At 40.1% G+C, this 11,791-nt stretch overlaps 1 protein-coding gene across 3 annotated transcripts in view; it reads right to left on the bottom strand.

The window, feature by feature from the left end:
- Window positions 1-7,117: 7,117 nt before the first annotated feature.
- The window catches only part of paplna (papilin a, proteoglycan-like sulfated glycoprotein), a 37,840-nt gene continuing 33,166 nt past the window's right edge, over window positions 7,118-11,791 (bottom strand). For all 3 annotated transcript variants that reach the window (XM_039786364.1, XM_039786365.1, XM_039786366.1), the window contains 4 exons: window positions 11,603-11,730; window positions 10,429-10,537; window positions 9,676-9,851; window positions 7,118-8,226 (listed from right to left, as the gene is read on the bottom strand). In XM_039786364.1, the coding sequence (XP_039642298.1) occupies window positions 8,066-8,226; window positions 9,676-9,851; window positions 10,429-10,537; window positions 11,603-11,730 (574 nt within the window). In that variant the 3' untranslated portion in view covers window positions 7,118-8,065. The remainder of the gene's footprint in view (window positions 8,227-9,675; window positions 9,852-10,428; window positions 10,538-11,602; window positions 11,731-11,791) is intronic.

Genomic DNA, 11,791 nt, shown 5'->3' with positions numbered 1-11,791 from the left:
GGAGAGGATGTGGTCACAGAGCAGCCTGCAGAGCCGTCTCGCTGCTGAGAAGCGATGAAGGTGCAACCTTCCTCTTCACCGCAACCTCCGGCTGCAGAGTGCAGCTGCAGCTCTGCACCAACGCCCCCCCCGCACTGCAAGGCTCCGAGCAAACCGCTGGCTAAACTTACATTTCTGGGTCAACTGAAGCTACACAAACACACACATGTTGTTTACTGTCATCCGGTGCAGAAACATGCATTTTAATGTAAGTAGAGCATGAGCAGTAAAGTTAGAGATTCAAACATGCAAACAACACATTTAAAGAGTTACTGTAACTGTAGTCCAGTGGTGGAAGAAGTATTCAGATCCTTAAGTAAAAGTACTACCACACTAAAAATACTCTGTAACCAGTACAAGTCCTGCATTGAAAATGTGACCCTCATTAGGTGTACTAGACCTGTACTACACTTCAAACTCTTCCTCCTGAGTGAGCTCAATGGTCGCCTCCTTGGCTTGTTAAAACTAATGGAATCAACTTAAAGAACAGCAGTGGTGGAACAAGTATTCAGATCCTTTACTTAAGTAAAAGTACTAACACCACACTATAAAAACATACTATGTTACAAATAAGGTCCTGCATTGAAAATGTTAGTACCATAAGGTAAATGTACTTAAAGGAATAAAAGTAAAAGCACAACTAATTAACCCTAACCCAATGCAGAAAAATCCTCACAGTAAAAGTCCTGCCTTTCAGCTGGACCTGATGGCCTGTATATTGTTGGCTTAATTTCAGTTTATATTAAAACATTGTATTTTATAAACTACATGTGTTTTGGGAGCAAAAATCTTAATTTGTAAAGTAACTAAAGCTGTCGGATGAATGTAGTGGAGTAAAAAAAGTACAATATTTCTCTCTGAAATGTAGCGGAGTAGAAGTAGAAAGTGGCATGAAAAGAAAAGACAAGTAAAGTACAAAGACCTCAAATTTGTACTTCAGTACAGTACTTGAGTAAATGTACTTGGGTTACATTCCACCACTGCTGTAGTCTCATCATTTTCATGTGACCCACTATGTCCCGGGTTAGCCGTGCCCTGTGAGACCTGGCTGATAAAGGAGGAGGCTGATTGATGGAAACTGAATGAAGCAAGTATGGAGCGCTAACAGGGCCCATAGTTAAAGGGGCATAGCCTGTGTATGGGGTTTATTTATTTATTCAGTTTTTTTTGTTTCTCTTTTTGGATTGCAACCCACATGCAAGGTTGGCCGAGGGACAAAAACTGAGAGAAAGGCCCAGTTTGCAGTCCATGCATTTATTTATTCCCAGGATGGTAACATCAATCTGCAGTCATATTTTACAGTGCAAAGCCCAGCCCCAAGAAAATAAATGAACTGAAGAGAGAAAAAATAAATGTCCCAATAAAAAAAAAACATGGAATAACTAAATGCAAAACTGAAAAAAATAAAAAATAAAAAAAAACTACACCCTGTTAACTATGGCCAGCATGAAATCCAGCATGCTCCTTTATCAGCTAGGGTCTTCCACCAGCCATGGCTAACCGCTCACACACACACATACCCACACCCACACACCATCTCAGATACTACATCGTCCAGATTTAAAGCTAACTTGGCCTTTTACTAAATGCTTTTGTTCAAACAGTCCCTCATCAACAGAAGTGGAAGAGAGACTCACATCTTTAACTGAAGAAAAAAGTAGCAATAGCACAGTTTAGAAAGTTAGTAAAAGTCAGGCATGTACAGCTAGGGAATACAAAAGTATTAGCATAAAAACACACTTTATAGTACGAAAAGTAAAAACCACACACTCTGCAGAATGGCCTGTTTCAAAATAATGTAAACTGTTGGATTATAATTATTCATGCATTACTGTGTTCATTACTTCATTGTTGCAGCTGCTAAATGCATGCAACTTCATTTGAATTACTTTATATACACTGCTAGCGTGTGAATACCTCTCTTATCTTAATCTACAATAATACAACATCATTTCTTTTCTGGTAATATTTTGTATTATTAATCTGAATCTGCAAAGCATCAAATAAATGTAGTGCAGTAGAAAGTACAATAGTTGCCTCTGAATTGCAGTGAAGTATAAAGTACCAGAAAATGACATTTAAGCACAGTATTGGAACAAATGTGCATACACTCCACCACTCATCAGACTATGAATAGATCTACTTTATCAGTTAAGACCCCAGCGGGATTCAAACTACTTCAACGACACAAACATAACTATAAACACTTTCTATTTTCTCCACGTGTTTCCTTAAAAACATGCATGTGTTCGCTGGAGTCACATAAACAGGAAACAGTGTGTGTGAGACCGCAAAAGAAACGTGTGTGTGTGTGTGTGTGTGTGTGTGTGTGTGTGTGTGTGTGTGTGTGTGTGTGTGTGTGTGTGTGTGTGTGTGTGTGTGTGTGTGTGTGAGATCACACTTGTATGTCTTGTTTGCTTTTCTTGATTGTCTTGTTGTGTATTCCTATGTTCTATATTCTAGTATTTTGTACTATGTGCAGTACAAAACACTACACATTTGTTTGTTTACGGACCATATTATGGGAAGTAAAACCAGTGCACAATATGCAAGCTGAGACACGGTAACACACAGCTCTCTTCGAAAATCAGACATTTTCATATGGGAGTTCTGTATGGAGCAGGACTTGTGTACTTTGTCCTCCAGCTGCACTGAGCTGAAACATCAGACCAGTCTTAATGCAAAGTCAGAGTTAAACTACAACGACCTGCCGCCTCCAGTTTAGATCAGGGCTCTCATGAAAACCTGTCCACCGATATTCAACAACTAGACCGAACAAGAAGACAAAAAAAAAGCCATGTTTAAAGATTCCCGTTTCACCTTAACGCCATCATCACCACATTTACATCCACAAACAAAATACAGCTTTAGCTTATAGGCCTATGGAAAGCTAATATGCATCTTCTTTCCATTAAGAGACTTTTCTTCAAACTGCCTGAAACCTTTGTAAGAAATGGGTTTGTGAAAAATGCAAACGGCCAAACTAAAACAGATCAGGGTTATCAAATCCTCATCAGAAACAAGGGATCTTCCAGAAAAACAAATCAAGATATTCACAAACTAGGAAGAGTCAAGTTTATCCAAACAAAGACTCACTTTAAAACCGCCATCATCGCATTTCCATCTACAGAAAAATACACAATATGAAGAAAATGCTCAAGTCACGTCACCTGCGAGCACTGTAATGTATATTCGTACGTCTTCATGATGATGATGACGCATTTGTTATTTTAAGTAGTACTTTGTGTTTTTTCCGTCTGTATTTATATTTTTCCATCTGTATTTATATTTTTCATTCTGTGTACTTAATTTTTCAATATTATTTACATGGTCACACTTCAATATCTTTTATATTATGGTTAATTACTTTTGCTGTTATTTAATTACATATGATTCAATCTAATTTCACATCAATTACTTACTTACATTACAACATTATTCGCACTTTGGCCACTTTAAAATACTCTTTATATAATGCCACTTTACATTCATTCAGTACTTTTTGCACATGGTCTGTTGTCTGACATTTGTTTGTTGGTTTGTTTTTATTGTGGAAAAACTGCTTCTGTAACAAGTGAATTTCCCCATTGTGGGATGAATAAAGTATTATCTAATCTAATCTTTATACCCCTTCCTTGCACTGCTGTGACATGTGAAAGTTAAATCTTACCTTCTCTTCTCTTGTCTCTAAACTAATCAAAGCTAATGTTGGACAATAATCCTCTGAAGGAGACATTTTAACAGATAGAAATCCCTCTTAAATGACGGCCTGAAACCTTTGAAAGTAAGTAGTTCATGTAATCAAGAGTGGAACAAAAAGCACCTGTGCTTAGGCCTGGCTCGTCAGCAGCCCAATTAGTGCTGCTGAGAAATCACCTGGCACACCTGGGGCACGTTCAATCTCAACACGGTGGGCACCGTTCTGCTACGGTTTGTGCAATGGCTTTGAGATAGGTTTTCTCTCCTTTGGTGGGTGTGTCTCTCGTTTAGGCTGTGTCACAGGTGATAACCAATCAGCAGAGACCATAGACTGTAAATATTATTTAATATTAATTCATATTAATAAAGACATTAAGTGCTGGATGGCTAACAACTTTCTCCAACTCAATGGACCTTTTTCACAGCAGACATTTTGACTTGTCATAGTAGGAAAAGCTCAGCTGAAATTGATAACCTTAACGATGGCTCCATTCCATCAACTGGATGGGGTGGCAGTAGCTCAGTCCGTAGGGACTTGGGTTGGGTACCGGAGGGTCGCTGGTTCAAGTTCCCGTATGGACCAAAGTACAGAGTGTGGATTGGTAGCTGGGGAGATGCCAGTTCACCTCCTGGGCACTGCGAGGTGCTCTTGAGCAAGGCACTGTACCCCCAAACCGCTCAGGGTGCTGGTCCAGCACTGGCAGCCCACTCACTCTGACATCTCCCTATTTGTGCATGAATAGGTCCTGAGCATGTCTATTTCAGGCCTGTGTGTAGTGACAAACAGAGTGTAACACTTCAAAAACAACAAAAAAAAGTGTCCCAGTAAGCTATTTCAGTGAGTCTGCATGCCCAATACTACAATACTAAGTGAAATGCAGCCATCAGTAATGGTTTAATACCAGGGTCTCTCCTAAGTGGAATGCAGCCATCAGTAATGGTTTAATACCAGGACCTCTCCTAAGTGGAATGCAGCCATCAGTAATGGTTTAATACCAGGGCCTCTCCTAAGTGGAATGCAGCCATCAGTAATGGTTTAATACCAGGACCTCTCCTAAGTGGAATGCAGCCATCATTAATGGTTTAATACCAGGACCTCTCCTAAGTGGAATGCAGCCATCAGTAATGGTTTAATACCAGGACCTCTCCTAAGTGGAATGCAGCCATCAGTAATGGTTTAATACCAGGGTCTCTCCTAAGTGGAATGCAGCCATCAGTAATGGTTTAATACCAGGGTCTCTCCTAAGTGGAATGCAGCCATCAGTAATGGTTTAATACCCTTTTGCCAGAAATCTAGGTTTCATCTTTGACCCAGCATTACCATTTGACAAACAAATGTCAAAATGTAGCTTTTTTTTTTCATCTCAGGACTATTGCTAAACTAAAATCCTTCCTCTGTCGTAAGGACTTGGAGACTGTTATTCGTGCTCTTATTTGGTCTCGTATTGACTGCTGCAATTCCTTGTATTCTGGGATTTGCCAATCCTCTTTATCACGCCTGAAGCTTGTCCAGTATGCGGCTGCTAGATTGTTGACTGGTACCAGAAGGAGGGATCACATCTCCCCGATATTGACTTCTCTTCACTGGTTACCGGTCAAATATAGAATCGATTTTTAGGCAATGTTAGGCCTACTTGTTTTTAAGGCATTACATGGACTGGCCCCTTTATATATTACTGATCTTCTTACCCTTCATCACTCCTCCAGGAACCTAAGATGGTCTAATCACTTCCTTTTAGCTCTTCCACAGTCTCAGATGAAAACAAAGGGTGATCGAGCCTTCTCCGTTGTGGCCCCCGAGACTCTGGAACAAACTTCCCATTCATATTAAGTCCTCCTCTACTGACGACATCTTTAAGTCTCATCTTAAAACACATTTTTATTCTTTGGTGTATGATTTAGTTTAGGGACATTTGTATAGAAGTCTGTTGTTTGTATGCTGCTCATTGTGTCTATATTTGTATTGTCTTCCTTTGTTTTTATACATAATATAACTTTGTACAGCACTTTGTTCAGCCTAGGTTGGTTTTAAATGTGCTCTATAAATAAATTGACTTGACTAATATTAACAGTCTAAGGCAGAGGCGTGTCTGCAAACTCGTAATAAAAAGGCAGAGCGCTTTCAGTTTAAATAAACGTGTTGCTACGGTTTGTCGGGGCAGAGCGTGGCCCTGATGGTGGGGTTAAAACTGTAAAACTGAGAACTTGCAAGAGACAAACGACCAGAGTACTTTAAAATACTATGATTCAATGGCAATATATGAAGGGATGTCATGTAATCCAAAATATATCATTAATGTTCAATGTTCAATTTATTTATAAAGCACATATTAATACAGAAGTTGACCACAGTGCTGTACAAAAGATAAAATAACACAATCATCAAAACATTTAAATTCTGGACCTTGCCACTACTAAAATCCTATCACACCATTAACACAGCACTCATAAGTAATCAAAAGCCAGAGTGAAAAAGTAAGCTTTCAAATGTCGTTTAAACTCTATAAGAGAGGAACATTCCCTGATATAATTATTAATTAATTAATGCATTTGCAATAGTCAGTAGCAGTGGTGGAAGAAGTATTCAGATAATTTACTTAGCAAGTCAGTTACTTAAGGAAAAGTACTAATACCACACTTCTTTTGTCTTTTCTCTCTTCATCTAATCCCCAGTTTTATCTCATGTTCATCAATTTGTTTCTCGTATCTCCTAATTACTCTTCTCTCCTTTCATCTCATCCCTTTTAGTTTCTTTACATCTTTTTCTCCTTGATTTATCTTCTCTTCTCCTCTGATCTCATCCCTCTGCATTTTCTCCCCTAATCTCATCCTGCATTGAAAATGTTACTTCAGAAAAAGTATGTAAGTGTCATCAGGAAAATGTACTTAAAGTATTGAAAGTGCAGAAAAATCCTCCCATTTTATAAACTGGAAACAGTCCAAACAGTTATGTCATCTAGCTAAGTGTTAAATGGTCTAATCATTTCAGATGGACCTGTAGGTCTATATATTGTTGGGTACTTTAATTTATAATAAAACATTGGATTTTATAAACTACATGTGTTTTGGGTGCAAAAATCTTAACGTGTAAAGTAACTAAAGGTGTCAGATGAATGTAGTGGAGTAAAAAGTACAACATTTTCCTCTGAGATGTAGCGGAGTAGAAGTAGAAAGTGGCATGAAAAGACTCAAGTCAAGTACAAGTACCTCAAATGTGTACTTAAGTACAGTAATTTTAGTAAATGTACTAAGTTACATTCCACCCCTGGTTACTAGATAGACAGAAAAAGTCCAGTATCAAGCTGCTGAACGAGCCGAGCGCCCCCCTGTGGTACAAACTGGAACACCAAGTCCCACAGTGATTCAAACCACCAGGAGCTTTTATCAAAATATTACTTTTATTATCAAATAATTACATAAAAATAAACCAAACAGAGAGAAAATACAACGCTTGAAATATTGATTTTTAAAAAAAGAGCAGTGGTCAAAATAGTACAGCAGAGATGGAATCATTTCAGTGGATTTACATGTTAAATCCTTTTAATGACCTGAAAGTAAAATCATCCTCTAGAAAACAGAGAACATGTAGAGTCGGTCCAAAGAGTAAATAAGTTATTTAAAAGACGTGGCAGAGGAAGAACGACAAAGAAACTTGCTTTATCACATTCAAGGTTTACATACTGTAGTACGTATTGTTTTTAGGCCCCTGTTTAATGTTTCCATATTCAGTGTTTAATGCAGCAGTGTACAAACAGACTGCCACAGACTTAACTACATCCACAGTAATCTGTCCCTTTTTTTTTATTTCAGTCTTGAATTGGGATTAGGGCTGCTCGATTATAGAAAAAAATCATAATCACGATTATTTTTGGTCAATATTGAAATCTCGATTATTAAACACGATTACTCGTTGACTTTTTGAAAGATGTTGCAATTACTGAACTTAAAAAACAGCGAAACAGTTCAACAAATCAACAGGGAGAACACCTTGAACTGTGACATTCCCTTTTTTTCTTTTTTTTTTACTTGCAAAACGTAATGTGCAAATTAATCTTTTTTTTTTTCTATTACACTGTTTTTGTGACCGTTATGAGCCAAAAAGCGTAATCGCGATTAATTCCACTTATTGCACAGCCATAATTGTGATTGTGCACATAGGAGGATAGGAGTGTTTGGAGTCCTTTTGGCAAAAGTTCAGTGTTTAAATTTTTTTTTTAAATAAAAACATGTTTAAATGCAGTCCTCCAAAAACAGCTTTAACATTTCAAACACTCCCCCCTGTCCCCCCTGTCCCACCCGTGCCACAGTTTTTAAACCCTGTGCGGCTTCAGCCCAGCCGACCAAACCTGTCCTTGTTCTGGGAGTGTCTGGTACAGCTGGCGCAGCAGAAGCTGGAGTAGTACGAGTTGGTGCACAGTCGGGCGTAGACTATCAGCTCGCAATTGGCGAGCTCCGGCTGGTCCACGCACTCTGGAGGCACGTCATCTCCTGCAGCACAGTTCAAAGACATTTCCTCTTTTTAGTGCCACATCAAATCAGTTCAATACACAGAACATTGTGTGGTTTGTTTGTTTGTTTATTAAGATCCCCTTTAGCTTATGTCTGTCCTAAATAGGGTTGGGCATCGTTTGGACTTTATCCATTCTGATTCCAATTGCGATTCTTCCTTTGAACACAGCGTCCCTCTTTCATTCCTTCAACCAGCTTCTTGAAAAGGTCGGCGTAGCGATGTGTGCTCATATCCAAAAGCCTGCTGATATCCAAGTCTTGATAATGATTAAAAGTAGCTGTGTTTGTCATTCGTATCGGGTCTGCAGCCTTGCAAACTGTTGGCTGGTTGGTTTGTGTACAGAAACCATAGCAACGCTCAGAGCTGACCATAAGACTGCGGTGAAAACCCTGATTGAGACGCATATTCTGAATGCGCTGTATACATGTCCAAAGAATGCCTCTAAAACCGGAATAATACCGGAATATCCCACGTCTTAATCTGAAAATGCTATATTCTGGAAAAGGCCTTATTCGGAATATCCAACCACATTTTACATGACCTGTATCAAATTCGGAATATTGTCATATTCAGAATAATAGTGGAATATTGGTGTGCATGTGAACATACTGAGTGCCACACTGTTACACTTTGTTTCTGCTTGTTTGTTCACCTGCATGGCACAAAACTTAACAGCTTAGTGCCGCTGATGTCAAAATAAGAGTTGAAACCATTTCTTCTGATAAACCAGAAGACGTTGAAGCTCAAAAGCAACCTCTTTCTGATTGTGTATCACACTCACAGAGATAAACAAGGAGAATCTGGTTCAAGCAATGATTCTTTTTTCAAATGCGTCAGGGATGCACTGAATCCAGAATTCGGGTTCCGATTCGGCCGAATATTGGGCTTTTTGACGGGGTTCGGTTTCTGCCGAACCTTAGAATATTTTTCCACCGAACCAAACCCTACGATTGCGCTACGCTGGTCGACGTAATGGCGGCGCCGTTGATTACGGGAAGGTGTTTACGTAGGTGGAGCGTTCAATGCAGTAGGCTGTGAGAAAGGGAAAATGGAACTCGTGAGCAGACAAAGTGTTGTTTGGCAGTACTTTCAGTCAAAAGAAGGCCATTCAAGTCCAGCTACATGTTCAGTTTACAATGCCGATTTGTCTCGTGGTGGCGAGGACCCTAAACTATACACAACATCGCCGCTGTTAAAACATTTGCGTACGAAACATCCGAAAGAATACGAGTTGTGCATGAAGGAATCTCCAAACAGCAGCCAAAATGCAGCAACTTCAGGTACGGCAAAGGAAGGACAGTTTACTTCATTAATGTGTTTACTGTGTTAATGGACTGAGGGAGGGAGGAGGATTCGGTATGTGGTTTCAGATTCGGCAGAATCTTAACCAGTGGATTCGGTGCATCCCTACTGAATGTCATCCTCACCTTGTTGTATGTCTTTAGTGACTCTAACTTCGGCCGTGGCACTCACAGAGTAGATGCCAGTGTAAGCGTTGCAGGTGTACGTGCCCTCGTCTGAAGGCTTTACGTTATTCAGGATCAGGCTGCCGTCAGAGGACATCAGGATGGTACGACCGTCTGGACGCACTGGGACGCCATTCCTGGAGTCAAAGAGGAGACGGCCAGTTAAGGCAGACAGCCAGGAGACAGCCAGTTAAGGCTTTGTGTCCTTATTTTTTACAAAACTCAACTCAGGAAAAGGACTACTTCTTCTTCATGTTTCTGTACATAAGGAAATCCAGTCTAGTTTCTTTTTCTTATAAATGATTTGAACTCCACAGCAGACGACAGAACTTATTGCAAGTTTGAGCTTGTGTGTTTCTAACTGGATTGATGAGCTGTGAACTTTGTGATCATGTTTTTGAAAAAAAATGTTAAAAACTTCCAAGACACATCTCACCTGAATATCTTTTCAAATAAAAAAAACCTTTTCGTTTACTAATGTCCTTTCATTCATTTGTTTGTGTCACTTTTACAACTGTTAGATATCTGACTTTGAAACCAAACTCCAAAAGTGCAGTTCCTTCCTGTCAGCATCGAGGATAAATAGGATCAAAATTGAGCTTTATAATGCAATGAATGATTACTTCTTCTTTTTTTTTTCAAACTGGACACTAACCCTGTTCTCCTGGGTGAAAGTCCTGTGTAACGTTTACCCCCCCCCCAAACAATGATTACCTGGACCAGCCGATGTTGACGTTGTCTCCTGACACCACACAGGGGAGCACAGCTGTGCTTCCTTCAGACACCTGGATGTTATTGGGAGCTTTGGTGATCTTCAGGTCGGCTGGATAAGAAAACCACAACCAAATCATTAGTTTTTCACCCTAAAAGTCCTTACACCCTCATAAACCCACACTGAATTATTCTGGATGCCCCCCCCCCCTACTGTCTATTCTCATGCCACTCACATACACTGACCTCTGCTGGAGCTTAAGTGAAATTACAACATCGATAGATGCCAACAGAGTACTCATGATCAGTCTCGTATGAAGTACTTGAAAGTAATACTTGAGTAAAAGCACAAGTATCTAACCAGAAAGTGACTTAAAGTCACCTTAAAAACTTGAGTAAAAGTCTTAAAGTATCTGGGGCGGCCTCTAGCTCACCCGATAAGAGTGTTCGCCCCATGTTGGCTGAGTCCTGCAGCGGCCCAGGGTTCGAGTCCGACCTGCTGCCCTTTGCTGCGTGTCGTTCCCCGTCTCTCTCCCCCTTTCATGTCTATCTGCTGTCTAATAAAGGGAAAAGACCCAAAAAATTATCTTAAAAACAAATAAATAAAAAGGTCTTAAAGTATCTGATATTTAATGTACTTAAGTCTCTAAAGTATTTTATTTGTGTTTTTTGTTCAAAGATAACTGTTTTGGCATTGTATGCCTTTAGTTGTGACAGGACAGTGTAGACATGAAAGGGGAGAGAGAGGGGGGATGACCAAGGACAGCAAAGGGCAGCAGCTCAGAATCAAACCCGCGGCCGCTGCATTGAGGACTGAGCCTCTACGTATGGACGCACGCTCTACCAGGTGAGCTACCCAAGCGCCCCTAAATTTTAGAAAAAGTGTTGCAGACTAGCAATAGCCATATCTACGCGATGCGTATAAAAGATAAAAAAATTTGCAAAGGAAAAAAAGTTATAAAAGACTAAAAAAACACGTAACAGACGGAGCGACTGAAGAAGGCTGCCACTCTCGTCGGCGCCTGTGCACAAGGAGAAAGTAAAGGACAGATACGCGATAATCCAACTTAAGCCCAGTAACAAAGTATTTGTACTTCTTTACATTACAACTCTGCTCGTGATCATGGTCCAAACGGCATGTTATGTGTTCAGCTTGATGGCAAATGATGGAACTGACCTTGGACTCTGAGCTGCAGCTGTCTCTGCTCCAGCTGCTGCTGAGTGGAGGCGGTACATGTGTACACACCAGAGTCTGCAGACTTCACGGAGCCGATGGTCAGAGTGCCGTCTGAATGTTGGCCATACCTGCAACACGGCAGAGAGTCAACCTGAGGTGTAATTTCCACTGGGGACAAGGGGGACATGT

Source organism: Perca fluviatilis, chromosome 20, assembly GCF_010015445.1.
Source record: "Perca fluviatilis chromosome 20, GENO_Pfluv_1.0, whole genome shotgun sequence".
NCBI classification, from domain to species: Eukaryota; Metazoa; Chordata; class Actinopteri; order Perciformes; family Percidae; genus Perca; species Perca fluviatilis.
This window is presented reverse-complemented; position numbering and strand designations above follow the sequence as displayed.